Here is a 26,177-nt window from a genome sequence, read left to right on the forward strand (position 1 = left end):
TTTAAATGAATATATCACTAGGTAATACAAATTTATAACTAACCCGTCATAAAGATACTTCATTTGCCAACATAAATGTTACTAGAATATAAAGCATTCAGGCTCTGCTTAAAACTGAGAAGTTGTAATTATATTTGTGGATTTCCTTTAGGATTAACTTTTTATTTCATGTGAGGCTTTTAAGCTTTTAATTATGCCACTTATGATACAATGATAAAAATATAACTTAAGGTTGGTATGGACCATGGGTCTCATCTATGTCAGCGAGTCACAGCCCTGGTCTTCAAAAATAGTACTACAAGAAGATGTAAAATATTTTGGGACACCTGGGTGGCTCAGTCGGTTAAGCGCCCGACTTTGGCTCAGGTCATGATCTCACAGTTCGTGGGTTCAGCTAGCTCATTGTCTGGAGCCTGTTTTGGATTCTCTGTCTTCCTCTCTCACTGACTGTCCCCTGCTCACACTGTCTCTCTCTGTCTTTCAAAAATAAAAAAAATAAAGTAAAACATTAAAAAAAGAAGATGTAAAATATTTCAAAAAATTAACAAATTGTGTGGATAAAATTATCCATGATCTCTGAAACATCAGTTTTTTTTACTAGAATTATTTCAGCTCAGCATCGCAGTGCTTCATTTCCCTTTTAATCAGAAATTCTTAGTGAGCGGCACCCAGCTGGTTCAGTCAGTAGAGCATATGAGTCTTGATCTTGGGGTTGTAAGTCCAAGCTCCACTTTGGATATAGAGATTATTTAAAACTAAAATCTTAAAAAAAAGAGTTTCTAAATCAAAGTCATATGGCTTTGTTCCTTTTTTAACAGGGAAAATATCATTATTATTTAATAAAAGAGTTTAAGGGAAAACTCTTTCAAAATAGGAATTCAGTGTTTTGGGGTAGGGTAAATCATAAAAGGTTTTATTGATGGTGAAATGGCTAGGAAATCTTTGGCCTAACTTTTTTGTTTGTTTGTTAGTTTGTTTGTTCTTCCTTTAGCCTCATTTAATGCCTGCATTTCCCAGAAATGGAAACTTAAACTGTAACTGACAAACTTTCCTGTAATTGACATTGAATAGTATAGCTCCCCTTCTAGACACCTCTTTTAGTATCCTCAGTCCACTTTAGTGAGGTTTCCTTTTAATAATATTCACAGTACATACAACATGTAACTTAACAGATTTCATCTTTCAAAGTTTTGTGTCTGCTTCTGTTTGGGTGTCATTATTGCCTTGACCAGTGAAACATACTGAACATTAGTCCAACTTTTGTTTTGTTTTGCTTTGTCGTATGTTGAACTGACACATCTCTCATTTCCTCCCCCATTTATTATACCCTTCTCAGATGTGTTTTCAAAATGAAGTACTATTTGGCTTTTGTTGATAGTGGCCCCCAGAATTTAATAGTAAGAAACCATTCTTTTTAAGACCTGTTTTTCCGTAAATTTAGGATCTACATGACTTCTTCCAGTGATTAAAGCTAAAATTAACTCTGTTTTGTTACTTGCTTACAACATATGAGGAAGATGATTTGGTAGACTAAATATTTCATTAATTATAGATATGAAGCATTTAAAAATTACTATCACGAACAAGAATTTTTACTCAAACACAGAACATAGATTGGGGCCAAAAGTAGCCTAATGTAGAAGTTACTTAGAGCTTTAGATGGCAGATTCTTGAAATTGCTCTGGGCTACGATGCAGATGTTACTTTTGGTATCTTTAAAAATAAAATAGAATATAGTATCTGTTGTTATTCCAGTTCTTAGAAAGGATCTGGTGCTTTCCAACTCAGAAGAAAAAAAACTGCAGAAGAAACAAAATCAGGTGGCACTTTCCCTAAACTTACTTGACCCAAAACCAAATTGTTCACCTTCTGCAAATGATTTTAAATAATAGCTTTGTTTGCTTACAGTTTTGTTTTGTTGATGGGTTGTCAGTAGTGCAAAGCTTTGCCTTGAAAGCTCTTTAGAAGTGCTGGTGGGGGCGCCTGGGTGGCTCGGTTGGTTAAGCGTCCAACTTCAGCTCAGATCATGATCTCGCAGTTTGTCAGTTCAAGCCCTGTATCAGGCTCTGTGCTGACACCTCAGAGCCTGGAGTTTGCTTCCGATTCTGTATCTCCCCTTCTCTCTGCCCCTCCCCTGTTCATGCTCTCTCTCTGTTTCTCAATAATAAATAAATGTTAAAAAAAAATTTAGAAGTGCTGGTGTATTGAGGAATCTAAAAACCTGTGTGTCCTCCTCCTCATTTTACATGTACACACACCATTAGGTAGTCCTGTGATTATAGAGCCATCTGCAGGAAAATTATCAAGTTGCAACATAGTTAATGATTCTCTTACCATGTCATTTCAAGTGGCAAATGAGAAGTGACAAACTGCACTTCATATGGGGAAAGAAATGGACAACCAATAGATGTAGGAATTACTCGGGAGAGGGGACCCCTTCCTTTAATTTTTCAAAGAAAACTGCTTTGTCATATTGAGTTTGTGATCAAAAGAAACCTGCAATTTGCTTCAGGTTTTACATATTCTCAGTAATTATAGTTCTGTCTCATTTGTCTAATAGCCATTTAGAAGCTTTGTATGATCTGCTCATATTGCTGTCAGGAGAATACTATTTATTTACACCAAAAAGAGATTTATTTGCTTTATCCTTCAGGAGTTAAAGTTGTTTTTACACATCCTTATTATACTCATATGGTTGTCAAAGGGGAACTAACCAGTGTTCTTTATGCCGTGTAAATACAGTTTATATAGCTGATTTACCATTGACTATACAGATAGATGTTTTCTATTTTGTTAATCATTAATCATTTGTAAAACTCAAGTTAGACTTGAGATTTTTTGTAAAGAATCAATAAGAAATCTGATGTTCTGTGTCTAAGACAGGTAATATGATTTGTGAACCTTAGCATTGATTTTACTCTGCTCTGAGAACTGTATGTTTATGTTTGTTGATGCTCCTCATATCCTACCAATATCAAATAAACTGTGTACCAGTACTCAGACCAATCTATAATATCATCCATTACAAGTCTGATTATTATTTGGTTTGGCTAAGATTTAGGCACTCAAAATTAAGGCATAATTGGAACAATTTTTCCAGAGTATTACCTAGGTAAAAATCACAAAATAAAGTCATTGAGTTTTAAGATTTTTATATAGTGGAAAGATAGTTTTTGAAGCCTCTTTACCGAATGATAGGAATAAACAAAATTAGCCTGACATTGTTGAATTAGAAGATGCATTATATGATTTCAGATTAATATCATTAGCTTTAAATAATAGGCATTGAATGTTAATGGATTGGTTTGAGAGACATGCATTATTTTGCTAGAGTGTTATATTCTAGTTTTCTCTTTTGCAAAAATAAATTTTCTAAATTGTGAGGGCTTTAGAAAAAGGCCAGAAGCAACTTCCTGAACACTTAGGAGTGATTCTTAGTAACAAAGGAGCATATGTTAGAAAAATCTACAAGCTAAATATTAAAGAAGAAGAGGCATTGGGGAAGGGTCTTTAGCTTTGAATCTGCCCACTTGTAGATTCTCTCATTTATTATCCCTATTAAACCTATCCTCACCCCCACCTCCCGTGCATCCAATAATTTATTAGCTATTTACTGAGTTTCATGCTTAGGAAAATACAAAGCTTATTTGTGAAATTATTCACATGTAAACTTTGTTTGGCTTCATTTATCATTCTGAAAGTCTTCTTTTCCAGGAATTGATCACTTAGAAATAATACTGAAACTTTTCAAGAGGAATCTTGTAAACGGATTTTAGATTTACTTCTCTAGACAGATATTCTAGCCTTTTGGGACATCAGAATGTTGCCTCCTTATTTAGAAAAATATAAATAAGATAAACCATTAACTGACTTTTATTAACTAATTTTTTCAAGGTGTGTAATTCAGAATTTTCTTTTTAAAATTTTATAATTCTTTTTAGAATTTTAGGTCATTCTTGAGTCTTAAGAATAGTTTAAAAACTGAGGATGAGAATTATAATGATCCAAATAGGGATCAAGAAAAGCTAACAAAATAGATTAAAATACCTACTGCATAGGTAATTCCATGCAATTTTGTACAGCTCTCCAAGGAAAAGTTGTCAGTTTCCAGACCCAATAGAAAAATAAGAAGGAAAAAGGAAATTTTTGCATGTGGGATTGGGATTTAAACAGAAGTTGCCAGATAGTCCCAACCTAGTACTCTTTTTGAAAGCATCTTTTCCTAAATTTTCAGTAAAGAAGTAAAATAACTTAGGCAAAGTATATTATAACTTTTTCTTACCTAGTTTATGTCTGTTCTTGATGGCTGTTGGAATGACAATAAACATTACATCCTGAACTTTTGAAGGAAGGCGAACTGTATGTGAAAATCAGTGAAATGCAGTAACCCTCAAACCAGGAATCGTCAGTTTGCTGATAAAAGATGTATGGTTCCAAGTCATTTTTTTCATGTTGCCAATGTGTACAGTAATGCCCATTTTATTATAAAACTTCCTGATTGCTTAGATTATTAGATGAGGTAGCGTGAATATGAAGTCAAATCACATAATCTTAGAATAACACATAAGTGATTACGTAGAATTATGAGTGGAAACAATTCAGGATAAAAAGTGCATGACAGTTCAGAGCTCCTGTGCAGACTGCACGTCTGTCTGAAATCACATTTAAAAAGTGGCCCTGTCTCCAGCTGACTCGTTTTGTCAGACTGAGTCACAGGATTAACCCTTGACATGTTCCTTTTAAACAAAAAAAAAAGGCAAAGATTAAACAACTGCATTCACCAGAGCAGTACTTGATCCAACTATATGCCTTTTTTTGCTGTAATATGACTCTTCTTAAGAAAAAAATTGTGCTGCAGCTGTTACATAGATTAAATTAGAAGTTTTTCAAAAAATATTTTTGAGGAAGAGAAAAACCACAAATGATCATTTGTAATTGTAATTAAAAAAATGACTGTCTACATCAACCAGTTTTAGTTTCTTTGGGGTAAAGGCTGACTTCAAAAAAATAGTATTTGGGTATAACAGAAGACCTTGCCGTAGCATAGAAATAGAATATGGGAACATTTTATTTAGATTACCACCGTTTTCATGATGATTTACTGTGTTCAGAAAATTCGTTTAATGTCATTTTTATATGTAGGTCTCTCTAAGTTTCGGCCTCCACTCTGAATTTAGGCAGTAGCATATACCAAGTGAATATATTATGTATTCGGGAAGAAGGAGCCATCTTAAATGCACATGTATGGATTTTGTATCTGTGTTTTTGAAAGGAGGATGAAAAGGAGAAGCAAAACCTTCTAATTACTCAACTCTGTTTAGAAACTATTGTTTCACATTCAGGTTTAAGCTTTAATAGCAAACTTCTCCAATTGCTGAATAAATTACTTTAGAACAGTAAAATATTATACTGTCTGACTTTATTCTGTTTTCTTTTACCTGAATATTTATTCTTTTCAGAGTATCAAATAGTTGTATCTAAAATAAAGAACTGTTAATGAAATACAAAATTATCATTGTGTTTTAATAGCCAAGATTGCATAGTTGGGTTCACATTATACTGTTTGTTTTATCAGACAAAATAGTACTCTTTACTGGCAAGTCCCAGAGAGATGAACCTAACTAACTACTATAAGTGGATTTTGTTGTTACCACCATACAGAAGTTGTCTCAGGTTGGAGCAGTGATTATAGGAATAAAATGTTCAAGCATTATCAGTGTTTTGTGGCTTCCCTCTTTGCCCCATTCCTCCTCAATTTCTCTTCAAAATTTCGGTTTTTAAATTTTAATCATTAAGAGAAAAAAAATTATTTTAGATGACTAATTTTCCTTCCTTTTTTTTTTTTTAAGAGTAGCTATTCTGTCAGGAAATGACTATATCTATGAAATAGTAAAATTTACTTGAATGGTTTTAAGGCTTGGCATTGTTAATTGTAAATCAAAGCTTTTTACACAGTTCTCTAAGGATTGAAATGAGTCTTTGTGGCCTCTCAGGAGGGAGGAAGTTACAAACCACTCTGCAGACTGGCATTTTAATAGTCTGCTGTACAGTGATGTTCTTTTGCAGCTGCTGCTTAGCCTTTTCTGTATCTGGAGAATGTGGGGAGGTTTTATTGTTATTCCGATACCATCAGCCTTTAAACATTCTGAAGTTAGCTGGCCTTATTGTCTGATTTGGTTTTACTACTATAATTTGATCAATATGTTTCATAAGAATGGATTGGTTTTTTTTTTGTTTTGTGGTTTTTTTACTATCTTCTTGAATATTTCTGGAATGTTTTTTAGAAGAGCCCTGCTTCATGAAAGGTGCCTTTAAAAAAGGTGATGTGCTCCTTGTTTGCTCTCCTTTGATTAGCAGTTTTGTTAGAACCTAAAAGGCACAGGGAGAAGAGACAGTATTACAAAGAGGGTTTGATGAGGAGAAAAGAAAGAAATGCTTCTCTTCTGTTTTTCTGGGTTGAAATCCAGACAAATCCAAAAGACAAATTGAAAAATTTTTAATAACGAAATACTTTCTGGGAGAAACATGTATGTGTAGGCAGTGTCTAAAACCGTTTGACTTTTAAATATAGTGAATTGTTTAAATCTAAGAGACTTTTATTCCCATACTGTTTATTTTTTCTTTTTGAGGAATTTGAACATTAACATAAAAATATGAATATGTAAACAATTCTTTAAGAACAATAATGAACTTGGAGGAAAGACTTCTAAGGAGCTTTTTTTGTTTGTCAACTATATTGCATATCTTGTCTGTTATACACATTAGCCTTTTATACTTTTATATAAGGGAAAACAAAACTTTGGTTTTTTTATATTTAACTACCCAATTGCTTTTACATATTAAATATTCTGGAAGAGTGCAGTCCATTATAAACTTTTTAATTGCTGTTGTGAATGAGGAATTTAAGATTTAGTACTGAAAATATTTACTATTAAACAAATCTCTTTTAAAAAACATTTATTTTCAAGATAATTTTTAATCTTTTGTACTGAACTTTTTCATGAAATGTACTCCTTTCAAAAAATTTTTCAATATGATTTTTGTAACTTAAAAAAAATCACGGTTTGTTCTAGCTAGTTTAGAGGTACTTACATGATGGGTCTGCTCTCTCCAGGAAGTGATTTTATACAAGGCTTAACTATCTAGATCTTTCTTGTTACACATGATTCAGTGTTTCCAGTTCCTGATAGCTTGATCATGTGTTTATCAAAGTTGGAAGCAACTTTAGAGCAGGCCAGATGGTAATGTTGCTAGAGGTGTAGCAAGCTAGGTTTCCCTGCCACCTGTAGTCTAATTTAATTAAAACTAAAAACAGATTAACAGATGTCAATTTGCCTTTCTTCTTAGAGAGAGAGAGACATAACAGTGTATCAGATTAATAATTTCTTGGAATATTTATCTCCAGGAACACTCACTATTTTCATTATTTAACATATGTAAGTGACTTGTATTTTTTTTAACACCCTAAACTTTGTCTTATTGGTATCCTCCACCAATGCAGGGCCTTGATAGAAATTGAAAGAGGTTACCAACGGCATAAACCCTCCCTCTGTGCTCTGTGAGTTGGTTCAGTCCTATTTTGCATAAGTTCCTTTTGAGTAGATCCATGTGGGGATGCATAGTGCTGAAGACTTAACTCTGTTTGGCTGTGTGGATGTATGTCTTAGAGAGAAGCAGTGTGCATTAGCTGCAAACTAGCATTTTCATATCAACATGTATTGTGCTTATCCTGTCCCTGGAATGGGCAGCAATTCTTTGATGTATTACTACAATGGGAAAACGGTAAGTCTTTTTCTTTGTTCACATAGCTTCTAACTGGCTTGTTTAATGGAAAGCAGTGTAGATTAATTGCTTTTTACTAAAATCTGTGAGGTTTTCCCATTTTCTACAATACATTTAAACTGTGTATTTTTTTGTAAGTAGTGTCAGTAAAGTTGCCTTTGATACTGTTACTCAGTGGTTGTTCGCTTTTATTTTTTAAATAGGATAGAAAATAAACTTGAATTTGTGAGTTGTTATTTTTAATGCCTGATGTCTTTACTAGCAATGAGTTTGAAAGTACATTTGTTTCAATGTTTTCTTGTATTATAAACATATAGTCTGTATATAAAATACATATACACCCACTTACAGAGAGAGAGAGGAGTGTTTGATGCTTTGTAGATAGAAGGGAAAGATGAAAGTCATCTTGGCTATTCATAAAAATAACAAGTATGAAGCTCTGGGAATGATTAGGGAAGCAGTCAGCTAGTGAGGGCCGTATTTCCTGTTTGGAGTTTCAGGTCCAGAGCCCGACTTTACTGGGATACCATCTGTTTCCAATCAAACTAGAATTTTGACCCTGTACAGATTCATAAAATAAATCACTATTTTTCAAAGAATGCATTTAAACATTTTCCAAAGAATGTATTTATGGTCAATTTATAGCACATGGTTAGATGTTTTTAAATAATACCTTTCTGTGTTGCTAAGCAAGACTTTACTATTCTTTAATTACTCAGTATTTTACTATGTTTCTAAAAAAGTATCTTTAAGTCAGAAGATTTTGTATATTTCAAAAAGAAATTGAACTTCTCTGGAAGATTCAATAGGAATTATCCTTGTAAGATAATTGATAAATGTTATAAAAAGGTTATGCTAGTGAATAACAATTTTAGGTTCATGTCAGAAATTCAGTATTTTCCTCTTCAGTCTTTCAAAAAAAAGTTCCCCCCTCAGGTGTCTTATTAAATACATCATGATTTTAGTGATTTATTTTATGTTTGGGGTGGAGGCATTTTTAATATTAATGTTTGAAGTTATAAAGAAAATTTTATCACATTTTCCTAAAATAGGTATAAAATCAGATACATTTGTTCCTTCCCTTTTTACTGCTTGAAACTGTTTTAAAGTAGCATATGGTTCTAACCAGGGTACATGAGAACTAATGAAAACACTTTTTCATTCTTTGACTGCTTTGGGAAGGCCTCCTTGGACTCTGTTAGCATTTGGTTGTTAACTTTGGGGTAAGCTTTCTTAGTAATAGATAATCAAGATAAAATATCCTAAACTCATTAAAAAGTGTATGTTCACACTACCCATATAAGCAGAGCTTTGGAGAATGTGAGAGATAGATTTAGATGGGTAATATAAATGAAATTACTTGAACTCTATAGCGTCTTTGTCAGTTGTCTTTAAAATGTGAAAATACTTTTCTTTTATGTCCAATTCTAAGTAAAATAGTCTTTTCAGAGAGAGAGAGAGAGAGTGTGTGTGTGTGTGTGTGTGTCTGTCTGTCTGTCTCTCTGTCTGTGAGTTCAGTAAAATTAATTATACAGGACCTCTGAAGCAGAGAGACTGTAACTCAAATTGAGTTTAGACTTTATTCTTTTGAGAGCACAGATCACTCTATTACAACATATCTCTTTGTTCTACATTGGGTTGGGGGCAGGGGACAGCTTTGATGGTATTAAGTATTTCCAGACTTAACGGTAGATGACATAGCTGGTATGATAGAGAAGTGTAGCCTGAAAATTGATAGCCTGTGCCTGATATAGGTCAAAGGTGACTTTTATGTTCTTGAAAAATGCATAAAGAGATGATATATTGCTTAGTCCTCTGTATGTTAAGCCCCTACTCTTAATGTATTTTCTTATATGTATTTTATTTTTACCCCATCTAGCTTTTTATTATTCTCTTATAATTCTTCAATAAGAAAACCATGTGGTATGTAATTATATTCTCCAAAGACTATGTAAATGCCTCATTTTAGTATGTATTGGGGAATGTCTACCCATAAATGCATTATGGTAAAAACTAGCACTTTAACTTAGTATTTCCAGACTCTATATACTTCCTTACTTAAGTTCTGGAATTTTTATATAACCCTCATAGTGAGCAGGTTAAATTTAAGCTCACTCTTTAATCCCATTTTATAGTTTATTTTAGATGATAGGGCAGATTAATAGTTTTAAATGCTAATAGGTTCACATTGATTTCATTTTTAAGATCCCATTATGGGTATTAGGGAGCAAGAAATCCTAAGTGGTATTGGTCTTAAAATGCCTTCTCTTTTTTCCTTTCTTTATTTTTAAATTTTCAAGTTGATTTCATATATTTAAGGATGTTTGAGGTATTTTAATAATAAGACTGAATAATCTCTTGCAAAAAAAAGAAAAAACCAGATTAATTAGAGAAGAGGCTTTCCATATTATCTAAGATTTTGTGGTCACATTTTTGTTGGAAACATAACAGGCTGGGGCATCTCTATTCAGAAAAGAAAAACCAAGATGTTAACCCTTTTTTCCCACTATTTGAAAAGAGAAGGGGTTAATGATCTGTATCATCTGTAGCTTTTGTGTAGTTGTATTCTGTATCCTACTGTAGAATATTAATGTGTTTATGATAAATAGGAAACTGAAAAACATTTTGAATATTATCAATATTTTGAGATTTAAAAAATAGCAAGGAATATTGGGTTTCTGAGCATCCTTATGTATAAAGAACTTGGCCTGCATTCAGTTTTCTCATTGATATGACTAAATTGTGTCCTTTATGCAGAAAGGTAGAAAGTCTTAGAGGTAAAGGAAGTAAAGTTTTGGGAGGAGAGGATTCCTGTTTTCTTCACCTTGAGGATTCTGGAGTTTCGACCTTCCTCTGATCTGATCAGCCTCCATTTTCTAGGCCTTGAACTGAAGATGCTACAGAGTGTTCCAGGTATAAAAATTGCAGCAAGTACAGACATGATGCTCTTTTAATTGTATCAGGGGATTATTTTAATCTTATTAGAGACAACACAGAATTCCAAGTTTTGAAACTCAAGCTTAGAAACACATTTTTAATATTGAGCTTCTTTCAGTCGAATCTGGGGAAGAAGAGACAGGACCTAACATGATTAGAAGGACTAGTCTGTGTCAAGAACTATGCTGAGAGCTTTATGTTTACCTCATTTAATTTTCACAAGCACTCTGTCATTTAGTTGTTACTACTCTCCTTTTATAAATAAGGAAAGTGAGGTTCAGGAAAGTTAAGTAAGCCCCACCCAGTTAGTAAGTGCTAAGGGTAGACTTGAACCCAGATCTCTCTCAAGAGCAGGTTTTCCTAAGGGCAAGTTAGCTAGTCTCCATAGTAAAGAGCCAGACTTCTTTAATCCTTACTGTAATTTATATGTATGAAAATATACTACACTGGAAGAAAGATGGAACTGAGGAAAACACTAGGCCATTCTTATAAATACATATATATTTGTATATATGATGAGACTAACAGTTTTATGAATGCAAATTGATTTGGTCAGTTAAGCAGGTTTTTATCAGTTTCTATTTAAGATGAAGAGCTTTAAACTAAATGTGTTTAAAAACTCAGGAAAACCGACTAGCATATTCTCCTATTCTGATAGAACTCATAGTATTAAAAATTGGTTTAGCCATGGTTTTCGCACCTGCCTGCCTACATAATTTGTATTTTCATAAGAATTACAGTAAGAAGTAGATAAAATTGCATTGTAAATAATTCTAAGCCTTGTTTTTCAAATAAACATTTTCATTTAATAAAAGCATAGAAACCAGTGTGACTGTATATAGAATTACATTTTGTTTCCATTGGGGATTTATTGCTAATTAACATGAGAGAGGAAAGTACAATTGAATTAATTCAAATTTCCAGCCTGTCTGTGGGCCCTGTAGAGTTAAATCTATTATTTGTATGATAAGGAAAATATGAAGTAATTTAAGAATTCTCTGAAGATACAGTGCTAAAGATACAGAATGACAAGAACTTTAGCTAAAATCTACTTTGATTGCCCCACCCCCTACCAAAACTATCTGAGACTATATTCCAGATATGATTCCAACCAGTCTTTTTTCTTTCCTTAATTTGTGGGCACAAATACCAGTCAGTCAAAACTACAGGCTTTGCCAGGAGAGTATGTCATCACTGATGAGCTTTGTTAATGTTTTAGAAAGAAATTTATATCCCTTTCCACTAATTGATAAATGTATTAAAGAAAGAGATCAGGTGCTGTATTGTTGGTTCTAAATTTCTTTAAAATGTAGGGAGCTAAGAAGTGACATTCATTGATTTATTCAGTATATTATCCTAGGATACAGGTTTCAAACCCAGTCCCTTAAAAATTCCATAGTTTATCTCTCAGGAAAAACTGTAGTTATTATAACAATGATAGCAGTTCCAGTAAGACCTGGTGAAATATGCCCAGTGATGTTAATTTAAGATTAACAAAAATGTGGTTGACTTCCTAAGACATTTTTCTCACAATTGAAAACCAGTAATATTAATTATGCTTGTTAGCAGAACTAGTAATTGATATTAAGCTGCTTTGTACTGAAATCTGAAATTTTGTTTTCTTAATTGTTGTTAGGAAATTGTACTTCATTTCACCCCTAAATATGTCCTTAGAAGTTCTTAGGCAAAGACATTGATCCTTTTTTTTTTTTTTATGAAACTTTTGAAAATAATAACATGTATTTTTATTCTTTTTATAGAATTTCCTGTTGTGTTTTTAGTAGGCTAATTAGGTAAAAAGACTCCTTGACAGAGATTGCTTGTATGCCCCTGAGTTATTCCTTCTACTTGAAACGTTTCGCTTTATGATGCCTTTGATTTGAGTTCTTTAGGCATTTAGTAGTATCTACATGTTTCCCCTCTTTAGGCTTAGAATTACCATAAAAACTCACGTGGTAGATTGGGCTTTATGGCAAAGTTTCTATTTCTATGTAATAATAAAATACCGAAAGCATTGAGATTATTTATCAAATATGTCACTTAAGTATTCTTAGATGTTGAACAATGTTTATGTTAAACTTTTCTTTCATAGATTTATTTAAAATTTTAATGTCTTTCTTTGGGGTTATATTTGTTTTAATTTAGATTAGAGAAGATACAAGGAAAGTAGGAAAACCTAAATTTCAGAGACTTTAAAATTTTGCCATTTAGGTTAAAGATACTTCTTATCCCAGTTTATACATTAGATCAGTATTCATAGAAAATATTGGTTCCAAAATGATCAGAAAAATCAATAGGAAATTATTTTTAGGAAATTTCTTGAACTTCCTCTAACACTTATCTAGCACCTTTATCTGAATCAGTAGAACTGTTAAAGCAAAATTTTTATTTACTCTTTGTTAAACAGTCTCTTTTTACAAAACATAGTGCCTCCAAAATTCAGAAGTAAGAAACTGTTGTTTGTATTATTATGTGAGGGACTTGGGTAGGTTAATGAGCAATAGGTAAAGAATGAATTCTTATAGTAATTACCTAGGTTTTCTCAGTTTCTAAGTGTTGACCCTTAAACATGCATATTTTAAAAATTACTTGCCTGGAGGTTCAGTTACAGTTCTTAAAGATAGGATGTGACTTGGATTGCAGTTGTTTTTTTTTCCAGTGACGTATATGTTTTTTCCTTTAGGTTTTAGGTACTCAAATATACTTCTAAATTGTTTGTTGTTTAATACAAACTATAGTTATATAAAAATCAGATAAACTAAGTGGATGTTCCTGAATACAGTATTACATTTTTATTTTGAGGGGAGCCTAGGTAGCTCAGTCACTTAAATATCTGATTTGGGCTCAGGTCACGATCTCACAGTGAGTTTGAGCCCTACGTTGGGCTCTGTGCTGACAGCTCAGAGCCTGGAGCCTGCTTTAGATTCTGCTTCTTCCTCTCCCTCTGCGCCTCCCCACACACACATGCGTGCGTGCTCTCTTTCAAAAATAAACATTTTTAAAAATTTGAAATTACCATAAAGGAAATTAGCCAAATTCTGTTTTGTTGTTTTGATAAGTTGATAAAGATTGTGCTAAAGATGATTTCTCTTATTTTAAACTTTTCACATATTGAAGGTCCATGTTAACATGTATTGAAGTGTTTAATAATACTTAACATATTGCAATTTAAATATTTTTTTTTATTTTGTTTTTTATTTCTAGGAGAGAGAGAGACAGCATGAGCAGGGTAGGGTCAGAGAGAGAGGGAGTCACAGACTGAAACAGGCTCCAGGCTCTGAGCTGGCAGTCAGCACAGAGCCCAACGCGGGGCTCAAACCCACGAACCGCGAGATCATGACCTGAGCGAAAGTCGGACTCTTAACCGACTAAGCCACCCAGGCGCCCCAACATATTGCAATTTAAAGAAAACTGCTATTCAAATCACCTTAACAGTTGAACTAATAGAAGGCTAAACATAATAAAATCTTGATAATTATTGTGTTTAGAGCATGTTTAGAAAAGTGGATATAAGCTTCTCTTTTTTCCAAATTAGGTGAAGATGTCCTTAAATTGTTTGACAGTTTAGACTCATTTTGGTTTTCATAGACCCTGGAGCTTACGAGACTCCCAAGAATTTTTTTTCACAGTAATTAATGCAATTCTAAACTAGGTAAGGAGAAAAGATATGAAACTATGTTCAATATAGTAACTACTAGTCACATAATGACTTTAAATTAATTAAAGTAAAAATAAAAATTCAGTCCCTCAGTTGTACTCTTCACCTTTCAAGTTCAATAGTAATATAACTAGTGGCTACTATATTGTATAGCACAGATGCAGAACATTTTCATCACAGAAACTTCTGTTGGATAGCTTTCATCGAAATCATTCCTCTCATTTTCTGTGGAAGGGTATCTTAATTAAGATATATAGCTATTCTCACATTCTAAAGAAAATTCCAACTCATCTCCTCATTTGGGACATTTAAAAATATCGGCCACCACACACACCGGCTATGGATCTATTTTTAAAGGCATGGGGAATGACATGTCTTTTAACTCATCACTGGATGTGACAAGATTTTAAAAAACAAAACAAAAAAGAAAAACCTCTCTTTTTAACAAAATCTTCTCCTTCTTTGCATCTTTTCTTAATAACTCTCAGAAAATCATTATGTTTCCCTACCTGACAAGGATGTTTCCAGTATTAATCACAGGAAGGATGCACTGAAATGAAGAACATAGTGCATAGCTTCAGCCTTTAAGAGCCAGAGAATGATTTACCCTGAATTTGTAGTTATCCACATGACTAAACTGAATCATCCAAGCAAGTAAAAAGGAATGTTTTTGTTAACTTGACTCCAATTGGTTGTATGAGGTAAACCATCCCAAGGATAATTGTGTAATCACTGTAAAGAGTAATTGTTAAATAATCATCCCTAACATGCTCTGTCACTCTTAAAAACTCCGTTTGAGTGGATGGGATGAGAACATTAAACATATTGTGGATTTGTTCTTTTCTACCAAACTTTACACAGAGGTATCTGTTAGATTTTTAGTTATATTCATTTGAGTTGGAATAAATGTTACAGTTCTGTTCGATAGACACTAAAAATTGCTCTCATCACCATTTCTGGAGGGTAAAATGTAAAGTGCTTGGGAAAGAATAAAGACACTCCCATGTTCACTCTTGTGAGACTGGCATTCTGAAATGGAAGCTAGAATTCTAAAGAAAATTTCTAAGTATCTGCCACTTAATAGAACATCTTAAATTACTTAATACTACCTTTTTATAAGATTTTATTTTTTTAAGTATATCTACACTCATTGTGGGACTTCAGCTTACAACCTTGAGATCAGGAGTCACGTGATCTATACTGACTGAGCCAGGTGCCCCTCTATTTCTCTTAAAAAATAGTTTGACTCCTAGTAGATTTTAATCGTCTTAAAGCATATATAGTCCTTTCTCTTAATTTTAAGACTGTTTGCTGTGATACAAAATCATACTTAAGATGTAAACATATGATTAGATCATTAACTAGGGAAAAAACCCTGGCATCTATGTGCAGGTGATCAGATGACATAAGCAGTCTGGTTTTAATTTGTGGCCAGAACTGATTGTAACTAAAAGAGACTTGCTCTTTTTGTGGACTTGGCGGACTGTTTCCCTACATCTGGAGTTAGTAAAGTCTTTGAGACCACATCAGTTGCGCTTTGCCGCAAGAACTCTTTGATCTGAAAAATTGAGACTGGCACAACTGCTGCTTCATAACATTGCATCTATGTTTTTGCAAGCTGTGGTTGAGATACCAAAAGTAAAGTTATTTGGCTGGTGTTAGAAATGCTGTTAGATGGGCCTCTTAGGGAACCATGTTTTTCAAAACATTTTTACACTGATAAAAGCTTTGAACTTATGTTAGTAAGTAAAATGATAAAACTTATAGTGGATTTTTTACTATATTCATCGATCGATCTTCTCAGTCCATTTATTCTTTTTCAAAATCTGTTTATAAAGACTACATTAAAAACAACTTTACCTCTAAAATGAGCCTGTTCTTTCCATACAGCTTAAAGTTTTTACATAAGAATAGGCAAGTCTCTCCTGCTTTGTGTGGGTTTTGTTTTGTTTTGTTTTTTGGGGTTCTCTTGCTTTCCTTGAAGGCGATTGTTAACCATTATCTGATCATTGAATCTCCTTGATTTGCAAATCAGTTTAGTCACATTTATCCTTTATTTGCTTTTATAATTACAAACATTTAGAATTTTTTAAAGTGTAAGTGTATCATGCAGGGAAAACAGTGAATTGAATGGGAATAAGGATAAATAAATATAAATTGACAAATTATACATTTAAATTGACAATGTAGATTTTTTGTGTGAGATGACACACAAAACTGAAGTTGTTTTTCATAAATTGAAGGCTTATGTACTGTTTCAGTCTGACCTAGATAGAATTAGAGAATTTTCTATTTCATACCTTGAGATCAGAGATGGTGTATATAGTAAATACGCATTTGTGCCAAGAGCATATGTTCTAATGCAGTCTTCTGAATTATATTCTCATGTATTTTCTTGCTGTGTCTATGGATTTACTTTATTCTTCATCGTTTGTAATTTCAGCCTAGTTTAGGAAAACTCTATGTATAAAGGGGACAGAGGACGTCTAGCTGTGGCTAAGTTTAGGTAGTGAAACTGGATTAAAAGAAAAAATTGCAAATTCCTTTCCTGAAAACTTTTTCATGCCCATTAGCCTATATAAAACGCTCCAAACACAACTGTATATACCCAATTATTTCATTCTGACACTATCTTATGTAATAGCACTAAACTAGAAAAAGTGTATTTAATATGTTTAATGGGGAAGAAAACACATTTTATCTGCCATATTTCTCTCTCTAGGGTCCTTCTAGGTAGTTCTTAGAAATCCATCTTGTCCCAAATTTTTCAGGTACCACAGGTGTATGTTTTTACCTCTGGGATGTGAGAGGAAGCTAACCTGAATGCCACTCCATTAAAAAGATACACCTGTGTTAGTATTAAAACAACTAGCAAGAAGAGTAAAAACTGACTTTTTAACATTTTATTTAGGATTAATTGTACTTTAAGTAGGAACATGCAGACAAAAACTCTAAATAACAGTTCAAGGACTGAACAAGAGCAATATTGGCAGTATAATGGCTCCTACAAGAATGATAGAAAAATGATTGAGATACCATTTACTAATACTTAGAGCTTGCTGTGCTAACCATTGTATATGTATTATCTCATTTGATATTCCCATCAGCCCCCTGATGCAAGTACCCTTAGCATCATTTTACCAATGAGGAAATTGAGTCTTGGAGGGTTAGGTGATTTGTCAAAAGTCTTTATAGTTATTTAATGCCTCAAAGGAAGAATAAATGAATATGAATGATAGTTTATGTAAATAAAATTTTGGCCCCCATTTTCATCTCAGCATGTGATTCCTCAACTTTTTTATTAGTGCATAGACCAATATGTTTGCTCAGAATAAAATACCAGACTATGTAGACGGACATAAAGTAAACATCCTCCTTCCCAGTTCTGTGTCCAGAGGTATAACTACTGGGTTTCCTATGTGTAATAACAGAAATTTTCTATGCTTCTGCCAAAAATATGTGTATGATTTTTATACATGCTCCCATAATTTTAATAAAGTAGCTACTTTATCCCACTTAGGTGAACACTTAGGATTTTTATTTTGGAGTGAAATTTAGTGGATATACTCTTATCAAACTTAAGAAATATGTTTCATATACTGTTGAGTAGGACACATTTCCATTCTTTGTGACTCTTGATTTACTTTTGCCTTTACAGAGAACGGCTCACCTAATCGTTTGTTTTCCTTCTTGATTTTAGTAATCACCATGAGAATGGTTTTATCATGTTTTGATTATTAAGGTTATTTGGCTGCCCATTTAGTTTTGCAGAGAAATGACAATGTTGGCCATTTGCCAATTCAAAATGTTCATACTTTGCTTATCTGAAGCAAAGGTTTACCAAAGGAAATTAATACTGCTCCGATAAATTAAATGATATTTTTCTTAAAGCCGTGCCAGAGTTAGAAGTTTGCTTGAAACTAAAGAAAATCCCTCAGCAGAATTTTATTTTAATTATGCTAACCTCACTATAATAACTTAAGCAAGTTCCTAAAAACTCATGTTGTGCCTTTTGTGGTTATCTTTTAATAACAAACTATAGTAACTTTTAATTTAACTCATTTTGATTTTGATAAATCTTATAACAGTGAAAAGAATGAATTTTATGAACCCAAATTCTGAACCACCACATTTTGAGTCATGAGCCTATATATGGATTTGTGTTTTGTAAGCAAAATCAACATTTATGAATTTTTTCAACAACTGGTGTAATTGTCACACAAAGATGGCATTATTTGGAGTAGTATTTTTCTCTAGTAATCAGCTAAAAACAAATACATAAGTGGTAACCAAGTTAGATTATTACATATGTGGATTTAGTCCATTTCTTTGGATTTCTGGCAGGCCATTATAGATATTAAATAGGCCGGTTTAGGCACTTGATGAAATGTAGCACTCATTTTACATAAATGATATGATAGTCATTTCCATTTTAATTAAATTTCCCATTTAATTTTAAGGTGTATGCACCATCCCCAAATTCAGATGATTTCAACCGTGAATCTCCTAGTTATCCATCTCCCAAGCCACCAACCAGTATGTTTGCTAGCACTTTCTTTATGCAAGGTAAGTACTGCTAGATAGTTGTTAACCCTACAGCAGTTATCTGTTGTATATTAGCTAATATTTTTAAACTGTGAGGAAAGAGAATACCTACACACATACTCAGATATCATGTATCTAGGCATTTTTGGCCAAAGTAAATTAAAGTTTCTAATGTTATTTACTGCCGATTGCAATATAGTTGGAATATCCAGCAAACGTTTGGAGTGTCTGTCTAATACAAAGGACTTCATTTGAGAAAAATGAGTAGAGCTGCTCTTTTTCATAGAATTTAAATGAATGAAAGCTATTAACTACTCTAGTTTCTTATTTAAGTTGCAGACTCATGTCACCCCTAGAATGATCAATATAAATACAGTGTATATCATAGAACAGATTAAGACTTGTTAGAAGAGAGAAAGTGTTGCATTTCCTTTAATTCGTGTCTCGCATTTTTATTTGATCTCCTGTGGTTTTGGACTATGGGAAGCATATACTATGGGAGCAATAAATCACTACATAAATGCTTCCCTGACTTTACACTGGTGAGTGAAGTCATTGCTAACACATTTCATTTGCAGGCTGTCTATAATATAGTCATTACCAATTACTTATTTTTACTATTATAGAAACTTCCTACTCCACAGTTTCAGAATTTTTGGTATAACATACATTCCCTGTTCTAAAGAACTTTTTTGTATATTTATGGTTATGCCATTTAACCAAAATTGATCCTCAAATTTGATATTTCTATTTTTCTCTTTGATATGAATTTAGATCTTCTAAGGGTTTTTATAACAGTCTACTGACTACATTTTGCATTGCTTTTTTTCTCCTCCAACTATAAAGCCTTATTCCCTCTTTTTAAATAGTAATTATACAGTTTGGAGGAAAGAAAACTAGATGGAAGACTGGGTTGGAAAGAGGAGGAAAAGAGTATCTGAAGGGTACCTTTGGAAATCTTACAGCATCATCAAGATAAAAGAAAACGTTCTAGCTAAGAAAAATTTTCTATTTCTCTTTTCATCTTAGATGGGACCCACAATTCTTCTGACCTTTGGAGTTCATCAAATGGGATGAGCCAGCCTGGTTTTGGTGGAATTCTGGGGACCTCCACTTCCCACATGTCTCAGTCCAGTAGTTATGGCAGCCTTCATTCACATGACCGCTTGGTAGGCTGTAACACATGACTAGGGTGCGGCAGCACTTTGTCCTCACTTGTGTTTCTCTTTGGATTACAAGTGTAAGATTTGATTCTGCCAAAACTTCTGACATTTAAATACTTCAAGGGTTACTGCAGTTAACATGCCTTTTTAAAAAGTAAATGACAGTAGTATCACTCTTCAACTTCCAATTTGTAATGTTCTTTTTGACCTGTTGTCATAGTTGTCCAGCCATGTGTGCATATTATTCAGAAAGTGTATTTAATAGATCATGTCTCTTTTCTCCTTTCTCTAGAGCTATCCTCCACACTCAGTCTCACCTACAGACATAAACACGAGTCTCCCACCAATGTCTAGCTTCCATCGTGGCAGTACCAGCAGTTCGCCGTATGTTGCTGCCTCACACACTCCTCCCATCAATGGATCAGATAGCATTCTCGGTGAGCTGCTTTGGGTTGGTACACCTCCCTAAGAGCTACTTTGGGGATTTTCAATAATCCCCACATCTTTCAATATATTTTTTAGTATTGAGTCTAAAAGTGAAAGAAAGGAAGAAAAACTTTAATTTTCATTAATGTAGAAGCTAGTAAGGAACCCATCTTAAATTAGCTAATTAAGTACAACACATACAGAATATTTGGTGATTTACTGTGACAGTGTGTGAGATAACAATAGAGAACACCATTGAAATCATGGCAGAATGCTAAAAAAAAAAAAAAAAAAAAAGTCTGCCCGCTAAAATTCTTTATTTGTTTTCTACCTGAAATATTCAGGAACCAGAGGGACTGCTGCTGGAAGTTCACAGACAGGTGATGCCCTTGGAAAGGCTCTGGCATCTGTGAGTATTGATTTTACATATTCTGCTGAATGAATTTTATACTGCTAAACACAGTATTTTGTGGACAGTATGTGTCATAGTTAAAGGGTATAGTTATAACAAAATCAACTTCATAACTCATTTAAAGCTATTCTTGGTTTGTATTGATTCATGCTGCCCTTAAAATTTAACTCATGAGAACACCTTCCAACCTCATTCCCACACGACCTGTCCTTCTAACTTCAAATTAAATTAGTGGAACAGATGTAGTAGAAAGAAGAGAAATTTAGGCATTTTTAAATTTAAAACAAATTACTGAGATTAATAATTAAATATATTTATTAGTTTTAAAAACATACTTAGTAAGTTGCCCATTTAACTAAGTCAAATGAAACCAAGAAAGACAACTCATTTATTCTTCTCTTATTCTTCTGGTCCACAGAAGAAAGTGCCTTTATAAGAAATTTTTCCAAGACAAAAAGTAGTTTACATATTTTTTAAAAGGGAAAGTCATCTGCAGCTGATTCATTCAGAAAACGGGAAAGGAGAGTCTTCCCTAAAAAGCCAGATTCATTGAAAGAACTCATGCTAACAAGAGTAAAACTGATTCAAAGGAATCCCATAGTATTTTCTTGAGCAGCTAATTTATATCACATCAGATCATTAATAACAAAGCAATGATTGGGTTTTTTTTGGTTTTTGTTTTTTTTTTTTTTTTTAATTTTTTAATGTTTTATTTATTTCTAGGAGACAGAGAGAGAGACAGCGTGAGCAGGGGAGGGTCAGAGAGAGAGGGAGTCACAGACTGAAACAGGCTCCAGGCTCTGAGCTGGCAGTCAGCACAGAGCCCGACGCGGGGCTCGAACCCACGAACCGCGAGATCATGACCTAAGCGAAAGTCAGACGCTTAACCGACTAAGCCACCCAGGCGCCCCGGGTTTTTTTTTTAATTATAGTTTTTATTTATTTATGAGACAGAGAGAGACAGAATGTGAGCAGGGGAGGGTCAGAGAAAGAGGGAGACACAGAATCCAAAACAGGCTCCAAGCTCTGAGCTACCAGCACAGAACCCGATGTGGGGCTTGAACCCACAAACCGTGAGATCATGACCTGAGCCGAAGTCAGACGCTTAACCGACTGAGCCGACTGAGCCACTCAGGCGCCCCAAAGCAAAGATTGTTTTAATAGCTGATCCTTAAAACATCAAAACTGAAATCCCTTCTTGTGGAATTCTTTTGGGAAAGCATTTACTAGTAATTCACAAAGACTCCAAATCTAATTATTTAAAAGCACATCTGCTTTGGACTTTCTGAACTTTCTCCTTAGGCTTTTTCTTTCTTGTCTTTTTTCCTTTTAAATGTTACACCTCTCAGAATTCCTACAGAATTGTCTGACATTTTCTATGAGGTGTAGTTTACTCTATTAGACAACATATACTGCTGTTCCTGGGGAAGGCAGACCACTTAATGTGTGAGTTAAAGGAAGCAACCATTGAACATTTACGGAGATAAATCTCTTTGTATATAGTTTCTGTAAATAAACCTTTCTCTGTATCCCAGTACAAGTTTCTTGAGAAATAAAGCCAAGGCAAACTCATCAACCACATAGTGGAGTACCCCACAAGATAGAGCTCAATAAATGTTTGTTGAATTCAGTTTTACATCACATTGACAAAAATAGAGACAATGATAACAAAACCCACAAAAAATCAGCTATACTTTGAATGTTTACTTGATGCTATGCATTATACTAAGCATTTATGTGCTTTGTTTCATTTAATCCTCAAGAAAACCCTGCGAGATTGCCATTATTATCCCCACATTAAAGAGGAGGAACTAAAGTTTAAAAGGTTAAATAACTTCAGCTCAGAAAGATTAAGTAGTTTGTCCTAGGGATCACAAAGCTAGGAAGAGTAAAGCCCATATATATTAGGTTAGAACCTTGATCTGACCAGCTTCACTACTGTTTCTCCAGAAAGAGAATGCTACGGTGAGTGTTGTTTCACAGGGTGTTGATGAGGATTAAAGGAAGTTGTCCTACTCTTTCTCGACTTACTCCCACTGAATGAAAATGACTTGCTTGAAAATAAAATAATTCTATAAAATTAAATCTGAGTGCCTCCCAGGTATTTGATTGGCTTGCCATGTTTGTGCTGCTGATTCTGAAAAGATCCAGAAGCAGATATTTCACAAGTATGAAGACAAATTACATTGAACTTTGATTTCTAGGCAACTTTAAAAAAACACGCATTTTGGGGGCTTTTTTCCTCAAAGCTCTTTTGTTTATTTTCCACAAGGAAGACTTCTATAAAGGAACCTTGTCAGGTTCTTGTAGAACTTGTGATGTTCTCAGTGGTCCTTCAAGTGCCCTTTCAGTTACTCTGCTAGTGGTTGTCTATTTTCCCATATTATGACCAGTATACTAGCCAGTTGGCATTAGGAAAAAAAAAATTATCTGTGAGTGGAAGCCAGGGAAGAATGTCTAATCTAGTTAGTGGGTGGGCTTTAGTTGTCATGGAAACCCAGTTCTGTCATCCTATGTTGTTACTAGGCAGGAGCAGCCAGGTCATTCCATAAATCATTTCTGTCATAGCTGATGGTGATGCATTCCATCTGCTCCATCACTGCGTGCCATAGTCTGCACATTTGAAATCCCTTCCTTCAACCCATTTGCTGCCCCCTCCCCACCAGACACCTCCCTGAAACACATTCTTTTCTCTAACTTCCATTACAGACTCACATTCACTTTAGTACTCACAGAATGTACTGAAAAACAAAAACATAACATGGGGGATAGGAGGGATTAGAAGAGATGAGGAGAAGGAATTTTCTGAGGATTATATTTGAGAGTGTAACACACATATCAGAATTTTATGTTAGGTATTATAAACCTTTGGAAATGGTGACCATGCATATTTTGAAATTTTAAGTTCTTTAGAATATGACATTTTTAATATAGCATCTAGTTTTAGATGGAGAAAACACCGTGCTGTTGTCATTAGAAGTTATTTCTAGCTCTCCAGTCGTCTGATACACATCTTAGAAGGTCTTTCATGTGTGAAACATCACAGGGTACAACCTTTGTTCTTTAGTTTAGGTATTAAAAAGCGCACAGAATACTGTGATTAAACATGTAAGGCCAGATAATACATTTGCAAAGGTTCCTTTATTTTAGGTTTAAGCCAGGATAATTGTGGTCTTAATCTCAGGATAGCTAGAAAGAGAATTGTACATGAAAGTATTTACACAAAGTTCCCAAAGCCCTGTGGATTATGCATTAGTTTAGATAATAAACTAGAGTAGATAGAAGGAAAGGAAAATCTGGGTATTCGTGCCATTTCTAATGTGTTTCCCTGAACATTTGCCAGACAATAACCCTTTAAGATTGTGCCCATGGAGAGTTATATAGAGGAAGAAACATCTGGTTTATTTCAGTGCCTAATACCATATCAAAACACTTGGTCTTTAATTTAGAGGAGATCAAACAAGAGGTCTGTTTAACTTTGTTGATTATATCAGACTTCTTTGTGATAATTTATGTTTTGATTTCTACCTCTGAGCAAAGGAGAGAGAGAAAGAGTGGTGGGTGGATGTGTGTGTGTGTGTGTGCGTGCGCGTGTGTGTATGTGTATGTGTGTGTGTGTGTATTAATCTGGATAGTTAAATGGTCAGTAGTCTCTAACAAAAGAAAAGAAAATTCAGGGAAGTTGACGTTTAAAAGTAATTCATGAAATAAGTTTCTTTGTTCCTTAGACTCAATAACATTAGCATAATAAAGATTAACTGAAATGTGCACTGTAGTGTTTAAAAAATTGGGCTCACAGTTCCAAGGTTGGGCTTGGGAGCCCTCCATTGTTTCTTTTTTGTCTGAGGCCCTTTTCATTAGCTTCTGGCTTATTGGCACCCCGCTGATTGGAATAGACCATGACTGATAGGAGGAGGAGCCTCATTTGTTGCAGTAAAATGAGGCATATTACCGGTTAAGCCTGGCAGAAGGTATTGGGAGTTATTCATCATTGGTCATTTAATAGTATGAGGACCATGGACTGCATGCAGAATGAGTTCTTACTTTGTGTTTATGCTTTAGATTCTAAATCACTCCCATCCCCATTTTTTAAGTGACTTGACTTTTTTTTTTCTTTCAAACATCAGTGTAGGAGTTCTTTAAGGTCAGAAAGTACAAGAAGTACTGAAATCCTAATTTAGAATGTTTGTTGTCCAATAAAGCCTAGTGTTAGAATTTCTTACAGTTTCTATAGAATAAGTGTAATTTGTACATGGTTGGTGATAGAATAAACATAGCTGATAGAATAAACAATGTAATGAAATGATCTGTGATCTAAAAGGCAGTATTATCCTGTTTTTTATTATGTTGTATTGCTCCTTGTCTCCCCACATACCCATTCTTTTTATGAAAGTAACAGGGACAAGAAAATGTCCTATAACTTGCCAGGCTATCTGTCAGTTCCGGAAAAGTGTTCATAACAATTATGTCTGTAATCATTTTAATTTAGAGCAAAGTAGAACTAGACAGTGTGGTGGGTGAGTGGAGAAAATCCCTTTTATTATACAAGTGGAGAAGTACTTTTGAAGAAACACCAAAGTTAGCTATTTTATACTTGATACATTTTATACTTGATATGCATTTTTACAGTGATTTTTAAAAACCCTCATTTGATAGTCTTGATAATCTACTTATACCCTCAAACCCCCATGCCTACCTAACAATAATATGGACAGCTTCATACATCAACACTAATTTCTCAGAAATAGTAGAACATCACTATATCATTGTTCTTAAAGCTTATAACCACAAAAATGATTTGTAAATGAATTCACCTTTGTAACAAGATCTTTTAATCCCTTTGATATTTCTGTTACTGAACCCCATTACATAAATACTAAGGTAAATACTACCATTTACTGAGTCTTGTTTTTTTATCAAAAAGTATTTATAGCAGATTTCAAGTGCAGTTTAATTGCTCAAGTTTTTTTAAAAAATAAGTATTGAGCACCTACTTGTATAAGACATAGGCAGTGGTGGATTCAATACAGAATAATGTAAGGTCTCTGCCTTTAAAGAGCTTACAATCAAGGAGAGGAGATACGACAGATATACCAAAAATGTTAATGTAGAACACAATGTAAAGTAAAAGACCAAAGAGAAATATAGGTTATTCTAAGAGTTATAAAGGAGGAGAGGATGAGTGTAAAGAGGGAGATGTGAGTTGGGCTGTCATGTGGTATAAAATTCCATCAGGGAGAAATTAAGAAACAGG

General features: G+C 33.8%; 1 protein-coding gene across 13 annotated transcripts in view; it reads left to right on the top strand.

The window, feature by feature from the left end:
• TCF12 (transcription factor 12) overlaps positions 1–26,177 on the top strand; it is a 366,706-nt gene that overhangs the window by 298,595 nt on the left and 41,934 nt on the right. For 9 of the 13 annotated variants that reach the window (XM_039230611.1, XM_039230614.1, XM_039230612.1 and 6 more), the window contains 4 exons: positions 18,838–18,943; positions 19,952–20,091; positions 20,378–20,522; positions 20,856–20,920. In XM_039230611.1, coding sequence (XP_039086542.1) covers positions 18,838–18,943; positions 19,952–20,091; positions 20,378–20,522; positions 20,856–20,920 — 456 coding nt within the window. Of the gene's footprint in view, positions 1–7,512; positions 7,783–18,837; positions 18,944–19,951; positions 20,092–20,377; positions 20,523–20,855; positions 20,921–26,177 lie in introns of those variants that run through there. The other 4 variants (XM_039230619.1, XM_039230620.1, XM_039230624.1 and 1 more) reach the window with 2 other exon arrangements.

The sequence above is a fragment of the Hyaena hyaena genome, unplaced genomic scaffold, assembly GCF_003009895.1.
Source record: "Hyaena hyaena isolate Hyena2069 unplaced genomic scaffold, ASM300989v1 scaffold_49, whole genome shotgun sequence".
NCBI classification, from domain to species: Eukaryota; Metazoa; Chordata; class Mammalia; order Carnivora; family Hyaenidae; genus Hyaena; species Hyaena hyaena.